The sequence below is a fragment of the Anomaloglossus baeobatrachus genome, chromosome 12 (genome assembly GCF_048569485.1).
Source record: "Anomaloglossus baeobatrachus isolate aAnoBae1 chromosome 12, aAnoBae1.hap1, whole genome shotgun sequence".
Lineage (NCBI taxonomy): Eukaryota > Metazoa > Chordata > Amphibia > Anura > Aromobatidae > Anomaloglossus > Anomaloglossus baeobatrachus.
Genome location: NC_134364.1, coordinates 128,855,012 through 128,867,784, shown reverse-complemented (window position 1 = coordinate 128,867,784; position 12,773 = coordinate 128,855,012). Strand labels below are relative to the sequence as shown.

Below are 12,773 nucleotides of genomic sequence, written 5' to 3'. Positions count from 1 at the left end.
CCTTGACAAGTAGATCGTCCATGTAAGGGATCACAGAGTGTCCCTGTGAGTGCAAGACTGCTACCACTGTCGCCATGACCTTGGTGAACACCCGTGGGGCTGTCGCCAGACCAAATGGCAGAGCTACGAACTGGAGATGTTCGTCTCCTATCACAAAACGTAGAAAACGTTGGTGCTCTGTAGCAACCGGCACGTGGAGATAAGCATCTTTGATGTCTATTGATGCTAGGAAATTTCCTTGAGACATTGAGGCAATGACGGAGCGGAGGGTTTCATCCGGAACCGCCTGGCCTCCACGTGCTTGTTGAGCAGTTTTGGGTCCAGAACGGAAAGGAAAGAGCCGTCCTTTTTTGGCACCACAACCAGATTGGAGGAAAACCGTGTCTTGTTCCTGAAGAGGAACAGGGATTACCACTCCTTCTGCCTGCAGAAGAGCATCGGCTCGGTGGGGAGGTGGGGACGTTCTGAAGAATCGAGTCGGAGGACGAGAACAGAACTCTGTCCTGTGCACGTGGGCACAATGTCCCTCACCCACCGGTCTGTGACCTGTGGCAGCTAAATGTCGCCAAAGGCGAGCGAGTCTGCCATCAACCGCGGATGCGGAGAGATGAGAGAGCTGAGAGTCATGAGGAGACCGCCTTGGTAGCGGTTCCTCCGGCTGCCTTCCTTGGGCGTGATTGAGCCCCCGGAAGCTGAGCCCCTCTGAGGCTTTTCAGCTCTTTTGGACGAGGACAATTGGGACCTGCCCGAGCTTGGGAAGGACCGAAACCTCGACTGTCCTTCCAGGACAGCATTAATAGGGTAAGTCGCAATGCAGACATTGCGAGGTTACGGACGCCCCTGCGGCACAAATGTACATATGCTCAAGACCAGCTGTGCAAGAACAGCTGAAAAGCTTAGGGTGCCCATACGGCTGTAAATGCCGGAGCAACCGACACGCCGATAGCCTCATAGACAGATTTCAACCAGAGTCCATCTGTCTAGCATCTTCAAGTGAAGTCCCATCTCCACTGCAACTATGCTCTAGCCGCAAGCCTGGAGATTGGAGAATCCAGCTTTGGACCCTGGGTCCCGCGCTTGACCACGTCAGGGGGAAAAGGATAACGTGTATCCTTAATACGTTTGGAGAAAACGCTTATCTGGTAAGCGTGGTGTTCCTGGACTGCTTCTCTGAAGTCAGCGAGGCCAGAAAAATACTCAATATACGTTTGACCTACTGAAATGGGACTTCTCCTGCTGTGAAGCTGACTCCTCCGCTGGGGGAGCTGAGGGAGAAAGATCCAACATTCCATTGATGGACGCTATAGGATCATTCCTTATGGCGTCACCATCCGGTGTATCCGGATTGAGAGCGGTGTCAGGATCAAAGTCCTGATGAGCTACGTCTGCCTCATCATACAGAGAGCCTCCTGGGACCCCCCCGGAGCACCGATTTTGTTCCAAATGAGGGTGGCCAGGGAGCAATGATCCAGATTGCCCATGGCCTGTCCGGACTGCAAGTCTCTATCCCATTGCAACTCCATCCCTGTCCTTGGACAGGGTTGACAGGTGGTTCCTTTGGCCACGTCTAATAGAGACCCCGGCTGACCAAGTGCTACAGGGGAGCATTGCACACAATGGGGTTCAGTGTGGAACAGTATCACATGCAGTAAAAACAGCATCGAAAGCCTGTGTTGCATATATGCTGCTGCCGGCTAGCCATCTAGGATATAGAGCCAAGAATGGCGACCGTACAGTGCAATGTATAGCATACAAGCATAAAGTACAAATGAACACCGCAGCACATGCAATACAAGCAGCATAGAAAGCCTGTGCCTTGGCACCCCTGCTTTTCTGCTGCTGTAGACTAGCCATCTAGGGGAATATAGCCCAGAATATCGACCATACAGTGCAATGTATAGCATACAAGCATAAGTACAAATGAACACTGCAACCCTTGCAATACAAGCAGCATAGAAAAAAACCTGTGCCTCAGCACCCTTGCTTTTCTGCTGCTGTAGACTAGTCATTCTAGGCGAAAATAGCCCAGACTAGCGACCGTACAGTGCAGTGTATAGCATACAAGCATAAATACACTTCAGTACATGCAATACAAGCAGCATGGAAAGCCTGTGCCTTAGCACCCCTGCTTTCCTGCTGCTGATGTGTCGCCATCTAAGAGGGCATATAGCCAAAAATAGCGACCTATGCAGTGTAAGCATAAAATACAAATGGACAAATGCGGTATTTAGTGGGGTCAGCACTTCAGGTGCCGCTTACCGCCCGCCTATAAGCGGGTGTGTGGTCGCCCTAGTCCTGTGCCTGGTTGCCCAGAGTCCGATCTCTCAGCTCGGACTGCAGGAATGGCTGCCGGCGTCTTCTCCAGCTCGTGTGGGTAGGGGCGGGCGTTGGGCGTGCCCCCAAGTCAGAGCGGGAAACCGGCGTCCCACAGTGTCCAGTGAGAGGGCTGGAGCATGTAAATAAGGCTCCAGCCCTCGGCGCTGCTGATTGTACAGCGTCTCTCCCCTACCCTGATTGACAGGGTGGGGGCGGGAACGAAGCGGAGCTAGGCCGCAAAAGCCGGGGACTGGATTTATAAGCGCCGCCGCCGTAAAAGCGCGGTCGGCGCTAAGTCCCCGGCGCACTACAAGTCCCAGCCGCGCCGCCGCTCCCGGAGCGTCCGGCGCGGTAGTTCCCCATACATAAAGTCACTCAGCTAGGCTGCAGTGACTGTAACCCTTTACTGTCCCCGGCGCACTAGCACACCCAGCAAGTCTGGAGTGTGCTGTGCCTGTGTGTACGGGGACACAGAGTACCTGAATGGTGCAGGGCCATGTCCCTGAACGGTACCCAGCTCCGTATCCAGCAGGTTCAATGGGTCTGTGGATGGAGCCCGGCCTCAGGGCTTTGGGGCCGGTAAGATCCCACTTCCTCAGAGCCCCTCAGGGGGATGGGGAAGGAAAAACAGCATGTGGGCTCCAGCCGCCGTACCAGCAATAGGTACCTCAACCTTACAAACCACCAGCGGGGTGAGAAGGGAGCATGCTGGGGGCCCTATATGGGCCCTCTTTTCTTCCATCCGATATAGTCAGCAGCTACTGCTGACTAAACAGTGGAGCTATGCGTGGATGTCTGACCTCCTTCGCACAAAGCAGAAAACTGGTGAGCCAGTGATCCCACTGGGGGTGTATAGCCAGAAGGGGAGGGGCCTTACACTTTTTAGTGTAATGCTTTGTGTGGCCTCCGGAGGCAGTAGCTATACACCCAATCGTCTGGGTCTCCCAATGGAGCGCCGAAGAAAATAAAAAAATAAAATCTAAACAAGCCTGATGCATTTTGAAATAAGTCCCGTGGACTGATGAGGTTTAGATAGAACTATTATGGCATAACGATCAAAAAGGTATAAGTGGAGAATTTCAGGAAAAGAACATTTCGCCAACCATTAAGCATGGAGGTGGATTAATCATGCTTTCGGGTTATGTTGCAGCCAATAGCACGGGAAATATTTTACAAGTAGTAGGAAGAATGCAGTCGATGAAGTTTCAACAAACTCTTGATGCAAATATAACAATCTGTTGAAAAAGAAAAAAAAAAAAGCTACAGCAGAAAAAGAGGATGGCTTCTACAAATGGATAACAATCCTCAACACAGGTAAAATTCCACAATAGACGACCTCAAAGGATGCAAAGTGGGGACTTTACAATGGTCTCTGATCTGATCATCATTGGAAAACTGATGCTATAACAAAAAAGCATTGCATGCAAGACGAGCCAGGAATCTCACAGAAATGGAAGACATCTCCAAGGAAGAGCAGTGCATGTACAGTGCCTTGCAAAAGTATTCACCCCCTTGAATTTTCAACCTTTTCCCACATTTCAGGCTTCAAACAAAGATAAAAATGTTAATGTTCTGGTGAAGAATCAACCACAAGTGACACAATTGTGAAGTTAAACAAAATTTATTGCTTATTTTAAACTTTTTAAAAAAAATACTGATTATTCATCCCCTGTAAGTTAATACTTTGTAGCGCCCCCTTTTGCTGCAATTACAGCTGCAGTCTCTTGGGGTATGTGTCTATCAGTTTTGCACATGGAGAGGCTGAAATTCTCGCCCATTCCTCCTTTGTAAACAGCTGGAGCTGAGCGAGGTTGGATGGAGGAGTTTGTGATCAGCAGTTGTCAGCTCTTTCCACAGATTCTCGATTGGGTTCAGGTCTGGACTGTGACTTGGCCATTCTAACACCTGGATACGGTTATTTGTGAACCATTCCATTGTAGATTTTGCTTTATGTTTGGGATAAGTGTCTTGTTGGAAGACAAATCTCTGTCACAGTCTCAGGTCTTTTGCAGACTCCAACACATTTTCTTCAAGAATGGTCCTGTAATTTGGCTCCATCCATCTTCCCATTAATTTTAACCATCTTCTCTGTCCCTGCTGAAGAAAAGCAGGCCCAAACCATGATGATGCCACCACGTCTGACAGTGGGGATGGTGTGTTCAGGGTGATGAGCTGTGTTGCTTTTACGCCAAACATATCGCATTGTGCCCAAAAAGTTTGATTTTGGTTTCATCTGACCAGAGCACCTTCTTCCACGTTTGGTGTCTCCAGGTGGCTTGTGGCAAACTTTAAACACTTTTTATGTCTATCTTTGAGAAATGGCTTTCTTCTTGCCACTCTTCCATAAAGGCCAGATTTGTGCTATGGACGACTGATCGTTGTGCTATGGACAGACTCTCCCACCTCAGCTGTAGATCATCCAGAGTGATCATGGGCCTCTTGGCTGCATCTCTGATCAGTCTTCTCCTTGTGTGAGATGACAGTTTGGATGGACGGCCGGGTCTTGGTAGATTTGCAGTGGTATGATGCTCCTTCCATTTCAATATGATCGCTTGCACAGTGCTCCTCGGGATGTTTAAAGTTGTGGAAATCTTTTTGTAACCAAATCCGGCTTTAAACATCTCCACAACAGTATCACGGACCTGCCTGTTGTGTTCCTTGGTCTTCATGATGCTCTCAGTGTTCTGTGTAAAGCACAGAGAGCATCACAGAGCAGGGGCATTTATACAGAGACTTGATTACACACAGGGGCTTATATTTATCATCAGTCATTTAGGACAACATTGCATCATTCAGAGATCCTCAATCAACTTCTGGAGGAAGTTTGCTGCCCTGAAAGTAAAGGGGGTGAATAATATTGCACGCCCCAATTTCAGTTATTTATTTTTTATAAAGTTTTAAATAAGCAATAACTATCATTCAACTTCACAATTGTGTCACTTGTTGATTCTTCACCTGAACATTATCGTTATGTTTGAAGTCTGAAATGTGGGAAAAGGTTGAAAAATTCAAAGGGGCTGAATACTTTTGCAAGGCATTGTAAGACAAGCCAGGAACGTCATAGAAGTCTCCAAGGAAGAATGGATGAAAATACATAAAGACAAACAAGCTCTGAAAGACACTTTGCTGCTACAAGAAGCATTTACAAGCTGTGATACTGCCTAAGGGGGCGCTACTAGATACTAACCATGCAGGGGGCCCAGACTTCTGCATTGACCCATTTTCCTTGTTAATTTTAACCCTTGCACCGCTCAGCAAATTTCCATTTTTCCTACTCTTCTTTGAAGATGCATAACTTTAATTTTTCCATCAATATAGCCATATGAGGGCTTTGTTTTATCAGGACAGGTTTAACATTGGGATGACATTCATTCTGCCCCAGCAGCACAGAGCATCTCAGGAGGAGTGTGCAGGTGTAAGGAGCGCTCATAGATGGATGTGATGGTAACAGGCAGCAGCTGTATCTGGGTTTTCGGTCTCTGCGGCCTGACATGGGCTCCACTTTCTTTCCTATGGGGGGGGGGGGGGGCTGTGGAGACGACCTCATAGCAGAACAGGCAGCGTCAGCAATGACCGTGGGTGAGGGGCGATTACAGGGTCAGCTCTCTGTAGCCCAATCCCCACATATGGCAAGACCGGTGTTACCATGACGATGCGGCCATCTACACGAGACGCTCATCTCCATCAGAAACAAATTAAGCAATAAATCGTCCGTGTGCCGAGCTCGCCGCTGCCGCCCTCCCCGGGGGGCCATAATGTGCCAGCGCCTGATGAAGACGACGTAATAAGTGCAGGCGCCGCGGAGCCAACAACGCGCAGGTCAGAGCCAGCGCAGCATCAACCCTTTCCTATCCCTGCAGAGTAGAGACCCCCAGGTGAGATTCTAATCCGTGCAATTGTCCTCAGTTATCAGCCAGCGCAGATGATTACACATGTGGAACAGCTATGGCATCATAGAAAACTGCTTATGAGGACCCCAATTCTACAGACCCCACACCCCAGAAACTGGACACAAAGGAGCCGTGATAACGAACCAAATAAAAATTTAATTGTGAAGAACAAAGTCTACAGTATAAAACAACCACAACAACATGAGCGGAAACAAAGATGGCGGGGGCTGGTCCAGAGACCGGGGTGGTCCCGTGTCTGCACCGAGAAACAAAAAACAGGTCATCTGTAACGAAAAGAACAGAGATTAGGAAGGGCCCCCGTAGGGCGAGGATCGTGCACCCCCCCACAGTGAGGAACAATCCCTCCCCCAAACCACTAGTGACCCCGCAAAGCAATAGTCACACCCCACAGGCGCTCAGACCTGCAGGTCACTCCTGGGTCTCCATGTTCTCCTCTTCCTCTGCTCCCTCTGGAATATCCGGGTTCTCGTCCTCCTCTCCCTCTTTCCTCTCTGGGGGTCTCTCATACGCCTTCTCTGAGGGGGTGACAATGACTCCGTCCCAGGTGGACATCTCAGAGGCAAGTGCTGCGGATACACACCGATTAGGGTGGATCTTTGCTGTGGCGAGGCTCAGACCCCCAGGATCAGCTGACTTACCGCTGGCGTCGCCCTCCAGGCCAAGGATCTTGCGGTATCCTCCATGGGACAAGATGCGGATCAGGGTCTGCGCGGTGTAACACACCATGTCCTGCAGAGGGCAGAAGTGACGATCAGATGCGGGGCGGACACCTCACTACCCCCCCCGCAGCTGTGCCCGACGGGGACTCTTACCTGCTGCTCCAGGGTCATCACCGTGTGCACTCTGAAGTTACCGCTCTCACATGGATCTGTAATCCCCACAGACCCCGGAAGGAAGAGGCCGGCAGCGAGTATTTGGAGGCAGCGCCTGTCAAGGGAAACGGACACTGTCACACGACCGTCCACACAGTCACCCCTGCCCACATGGCTTCGCCTGCTCTTACCTGTAGGCCACATTCAGCGCCAGCGGCTGACGGGACGGGTTATTCATGACGGAGTAATGAGCCTGGAAATAAAGAGACGGTCAGAGCTGGGCCAAGAACACGGGGCCGCAGCGTGACACACACACGCACACGGAGAAAACTCACCAGCAGGTCCAGAATCCATGGAGTCAGAGGCTCAAACCCAGGAAAGCGACCCCTCAGATCCTTCAGCAAACGGATCAGAACCTTCACCCTGGAGGGAGAGAAAAGAAGATGAGGCGGCAACCCGGGGGCCAGAGCGAGCAACATCAGAATAACCGGGGTCTTACGTGGACTGAGATGCGTTCTCTTCGAACCACCGGGCGTGTCTGATGGCTGCCAGCGCGCTTTGCAGGACCTTGATGTCCACTGGAAGAGGAGCGAGAAGTTAGTCACACGACGCCCCCCGTGTTGGTATTGAAAGGGGGGGCACAGCATCAGTCGGCGTGACTTACGGTGCAGTTCAGGGTCCAGTTTGCGCAGATTGGGAGGCACGGTTGTAATCAGGATCTTCACGGTGGCGTCTGCAGAGCTGATCTCAAAGCCGGTTTCATTGGTAAGCATGGTGAGGACTGCAAGTGAGGACTGCAAGTGAGGAGGAGAGGTGAGCAAGGGATCCGTGCCCAGACGGGCAACAGGACACACACGCAAGCGAGGGATCCGTGCACACAGGCAGCAGGACACACGCACAGGTGAGTGACGGAACAACACACACACACACACACCTTCAGATGGGTCCTGGGTGCGGAGCGTCTCTGACACCTTCAATCCCAGAGCAGCAACGGCCTCCACTACAAGATGATAAGACGTAGGTTAGAGGGGCAGACGGTGGAGGGGGGGGGGGCAGACAGCTGGCAGAGGAAGTCACTCACATGTGGGGAGGATCTTCAGGATGACGACTAGGTCCGCCACGTTGTGTCCGGCAGTCATTGTGCCCTTCTTGTAGGAGCCCACCTGCCGCACCTCCTCGATTTGCTGCGTAGAAACGAGCAATGTTATAACAGGAGCCGCCACTGATCAGACGCCGCCGCTGAACCCAGATCTTACCACTTCAAAGTTCCCAGGAGCCACAATCAGGTTGTCGATGACATTGTTAATCTTGGTGACCAGGGAGAGGATGGAAGCCTGGAAGAGTCAACGAGATTAGGAGTGCACAGTACGAGCTGGCAGTCTGTCGTAGAGCTTGTAAGCGCTGCTCTGTAGTCATTTGCCGTGATAAGAGGCAGCTCAGAGCAGTCCCTATGCAGTTATTGTGGCGGTGGTGGAATGGGAGGCATGTTACCTGCTCACTGGGAGTCGGGGCGAGGTCTTGGTTACGTTTCAGCAGCGACTCACTGAAAGGAGTCTCGTCGGGCGCCGGCTTCACTCGGGGGAACGCCATCTCACACTGTGGAGAGAGGACACAAAGGAGACAGGTCAGTGGGGAAGCAGCAGCCACGCAGGGGAACAGAGGATGCGACAGATCACTCACCACATGGAAGTCAAAGGGAATGTGTGGGACAAACGGCCTGAAACTGAAGGAGAAAAGCGTCAGTCAGCGGCACCGGCACCCATATCATCTCAGCAACACAAGCAATACATACCCAGTGCCAGGGCCCACCCTGGAGCCAAAACGTCCACGACCACGGCCGCGTTCACCCCTGAAATAAAGAAACTGAGGATGATACCGGGTCACCTGACTGTTCAGACCCCTCCCCAGCAGAACCAGGCCCCCACTCCCCCTCCTCCATAGCAGTGATTGCCTCCTCTCACCACACACACACACCTCAGTGCTGGACCCATTCTCACTCTCCCCCTCCTCTCAGCGCCCGCAATGTCCGCATCACCCTCCCTGCGCCCATCCTCCTCCCCAGCGCCCGTCCCACTCTTCCCTCCCCCCCAGCGCTTCTGTCCCCCTCCTCCCCCCAGCCCCCATCTCCTCCTCCCCAGCGCTCCCCCGTCATCCACCCCCCGTCGTCCTCCCTGAATCCCCCCCCCCCCATCTCCTACTCCCCAGAACACCCCCATCATGGTCCTCCCCCCAGCACTCCTGTTCCGTCCTCCTCCCCCCAGCGCCCGTTCCGTCCTCCTCCTCCCCCCGCCCTCAGTCACATCCTCCTCCCCCATCTCCTTCCCAGTAATCCCCCGTCCTATCCCCCTCCCCTCAGCGCCGGCCCCGTTCTCGGTCTGCTCCGCCGTGGCCTCTCACCTCATGGTTTCCTGTCCTTCTCCCCCCAGCCCCCATCTCCTCATCCCCCCCCAGCGCCCCCCCCCCTTCCTCCTCATCCCCCCTCCCCCCTCATACCCTCTCCCCCCTCCCAGCACCCCCCCCCTTCCTCCTCATCCCCCCTTCCCCCCCCAGCGCCCCCCCCTTCCTCCTCATCCCCCCCCCCCAGCGCCCCCCCACTTCCTCCTCATCCCCCCCCCCCCCACTTCCTCCTCATCCCCCCCCCCCACCACTTCCTCCTCATCCCCCCCCCCCCCCCACTTCCTCCTCATCCCCCCCCCAGCGCCCCGCTCTGTCCCGTCCTTCTCCACCCAGCCCTGGTCCCTCCTCTCGGCACCGGCCCCGTTCTCGGCCTCCCCCCTCCTCGCGGCACCGGCCCCGGTTCTCGGCCTCCCCCCTCCTCGCGGCACCGGCCCCGTTCTCGGCCTCCCCCCCTCCTCGCCGGCACCGGCCCCGTTCCTCGGCCTCCCCCCTCCTCGCGGCACCGGCCCCGTTCTCGGCCTCCCCCCTCCTCGCGGCACCGGCCCCGTTCTCGGCCTCCCCCCTCCTCGCGGCACCGGCCCCGTTCTCGGCCTCCCCCCTCCCTCGCGGCACCGGGCCCCGTTCTCGGCCTCCCCCCTCCTCGCGGCACCGGCCCCGTTCTCGGCCTCCCCCCTCCTCGCGGCACCGGCCCCGTTCTCGGCCTCACCCCCTCCTCGCGGCACCGGCCCCGTTCTCGCCCCTCCCCCCCTCCTCGCGGCACCGGCCCCGTTCTCGGCCTCCCCCCTCCTCGCGGCACCGGCCCCGTTCTCGGCCCTCCCCCCTCCCTCGCGGCACCGGCCCCGTGCTCGGCCTCCCCCCCTCCTCGCGGCACCGGCCCCGTGCTCGGCCTCCCCCCTCCTCGCGGCACCGGCCCCGTGCTCGGCCTCCCCCCTCCTCGCGGCACCGGGCCCCGTGCTCGGCCTCCCCCTCCTCGCGGCACCGGCCCCGTTCTCGGCCTCCCCCCTCCTCGCGGCACCGGCCCCGTTCTCGGCCTCCCCCCTCCTCGCAGCACCGGCCCCGTTCTCGGCCTCCCCCCTCCTCGCAGCACCGGCCCCGTTCTCGGCCTCCCCCTCCTCTCGGTACCGGCCCCGTTCTCGGCCTCCCCGTCCTCTCGGTTACCGGCCCCGTTCTCGGCCTCCCCCTCCTCTCGGTACCGGCCCCGTTCTCGGCCTCCCCCTCCTCTCAGTACCGGCCCCGTTCTCGGTCTGCTCCGCCGCGGCCTCTCTCACCTCATGGTTTCCTGTCTTAGCTCTTCGCGCTCCTGACAATGAAGACCGCTCAACCCTCGAGGCTGCGACACTCAAGGAACAAGCGGCTTTGTCATTGGATATAAAACGCCGGCAGAGAGGCCAACCAGCGAAGAGGTTATTCAAACCACGCCCACCTTACAGTTTTCCTCCATTGGAAAATGATTAGATGGGAACGTCACGAAAGAGGACAAGTTGATAAACCAATAGGAATATTGGACGTTTCCCCGCCCGGTGACGTCAGGAAAAACAATGGCGGCCGGTGAATGAAAGAAAAAAAAACTTTATCAAAACCAGATTGTGCAAACATAAAAAACGACAAAAACGAAATCAAACGGAGTATCTAATCCTCTCCTGTGTGATACTGTCTGCTGAGCTGTGTATCTAATCCTCTCCTGTGTGATGCTGTCTGCTGAGCTGTGTATCTAATCCTCTCCTGTGATACTGTCTGTTGAGCTGTGTATCTAATCTCTCCTGTGTGATACTGTCTGCTGAGCCGTGTATCTAATCCTCTCCTGTGTGATACTGTCTGCTGAGCCGTGTATCTAATCCTCTCCTGTGTGATACTGTCTGCTGAGCCGTGTATCTAATCCTCTCCTGTGTGATACTGTCTGCTGAGCCGTGTATCTAATCCTCTCCTGTGTGATACTGACTGCTGAGCCCGTGTATCTAATCCTCTCCTGTGTGATACTGTCTGCTGAGCTGTGATCTAATCCTCCCCTGTGTGATACTGTCTGCTGAGCCGTGTATCTAATCCTCTCCTGTGTGATACTGTCTGCTGAGCCGTGTATCTAATCCTCTCCTGTGTGATACTGTCTGCTGAGCCGTGTATCTAATCCTCTCCTGTGTGATACTGTCTGCTGAGCCGTGTATCTAATCCTCTCCTGTGTGATACTGTCTGCTGAGCTGTGTATCTAATCCTCTCCTGTGTGATACTGACTGCTGAGCCGTGTATCTAATCCTCTCCTGTGTGATACTGTATTCTGAGCCGTGTATCTAATCCTCTCCAGTGTGATACTGTCTGCTGAGTTGTGTATTTAATCCTCTCCTGTGCGATACTGTCTGCTGAGCTGTGTATCTAATCCTCTCCTGTGTGATACTCTGCTGAGCCCTGTATCTAATTCTCTCCTGTGTGATACTCCCTGCTGAGCTGTGTATCTAATCCTCTCCTGTGTGATACTGTCTGCTGAGTTGTGTATTTAATCCTTTCCTGTGTGATACTGTCCTGCTGAGCCGTGTATCTAATCCTCTCCTGTGTGATACTCTCTGCTGAGCTGTGTATCTAATCCTATCCTGTGATACTCTGCTGAGCCATGTATCTAATCCTCTCCTGTGTGATACTCTCTGCTGAGCGGTGTATCTAATCATCTCCTGTGTGATAGTGTCTGCGAAGCTGTGTATCTAATTCTCTTCTGTGTGATACTGTATTCTGAGCCGTGTATCTAATCCTCTCCTGTGTGATACTGTCTGCTGAGCTGTGTATCTAATCCTATCCTGTGTGATACTGTCTGCTGAGCTGTGTATCTAATCCTATCCTGTGTGATACTGTCTGCTGAGCCGTGTATCTAATCCTCTCCTGTGTGATACTCCCTGCTGAGCTGTGTATCTAATCCTATCCTGTGATACTCTCTGCTGAGCCGTGTATCTAATCCTCTCGTGTGATACTCTCTGCTCAGCGGTGTATCTAATTGTCTTCTGTGTGATACGGTCTTCTGAGCCGTGTATCTAATCCTCTCCTGTGTGATACTGTATTCTGAGCTGTGTATCTAATCCTCTCCTGTGTGATACTGTCTGCAGAGCTGTGTATCTAATCCTCTCCTGTGTGATACTGTATTCTGAGCCATGTATCTAATCCTCTCCTGTGTGATACTGTCTGCTGAGCTGAGTATTTAATCCTATCCTGTGCGATACTGTCTGCTGAGCTGTGTATCTAATCCCTCTCCTGTGTGATACTGTATTCTGAGCCGTGTATCTAATCCTCTCCTGTGTGATACTCTGCTGAGCCGTGTATCTAATTCTCTCCTGTGTGATACTCTCTGCTGAGCTGTGTA

At 53.8% G+C, this 12,773-nt stretch overlaps 1 protein-coding gene across 2 annotated transcripts; it reads right to left on the bottom strand.

Annotated features, from left to right (window-relative positions):
• Window positions 1–6,342: 6,342 nt before the first annotated feature.
• Window positions 6,343–10,809, bottom strand: ILF2 (interleukin enhancer binding factor 2). Of its 2 annotated transcripts, none has more exons than XM_075330738.1 (15): window positions 10,705–10,809; window positions 8,832–8,888; window positions 8,720–8,762; window positions 8,531–8,635; window positions 8,296–8,373; window positions 8,121–8,223; window positions 7,974–8,039; window positions 7,704–7,820; window positions 7,539–7,617; window positions 7,375–7,462; window positions 7,231–7,292; window positions 7,040–7,154; window positions 6,866–6,956; window positions 6,629–6,793; window positions 6,343–6,490 (listed from the first exon to the last, which is right to left on the bottom strand). In XM_075330738.1, exons 1-14 carry the CDS (start codon window positions 10,707–10,709, stop codon window positions 6,636–6,638), a joined length of 1,167 nt encoding a protein of 388 aa, XP_075186853.1. In that variant the 5' UTR covers window positions 10,710–10,809; the 3' UTR covers window positions 6,343–6,490; window positions 6,629–6,635. The 2 variants fall into 2 exon arrangements, with proteins under 2 accessions (XP_075186853.1, XP_075186854.1); XM_075330739.1 differs by lacking the exon at window positions 10,705–10,809 and adding an exon at window positions 9,437–9,448.
• Window positions 10,810–12,773: the final 1,964 nt, after the last annotated feature.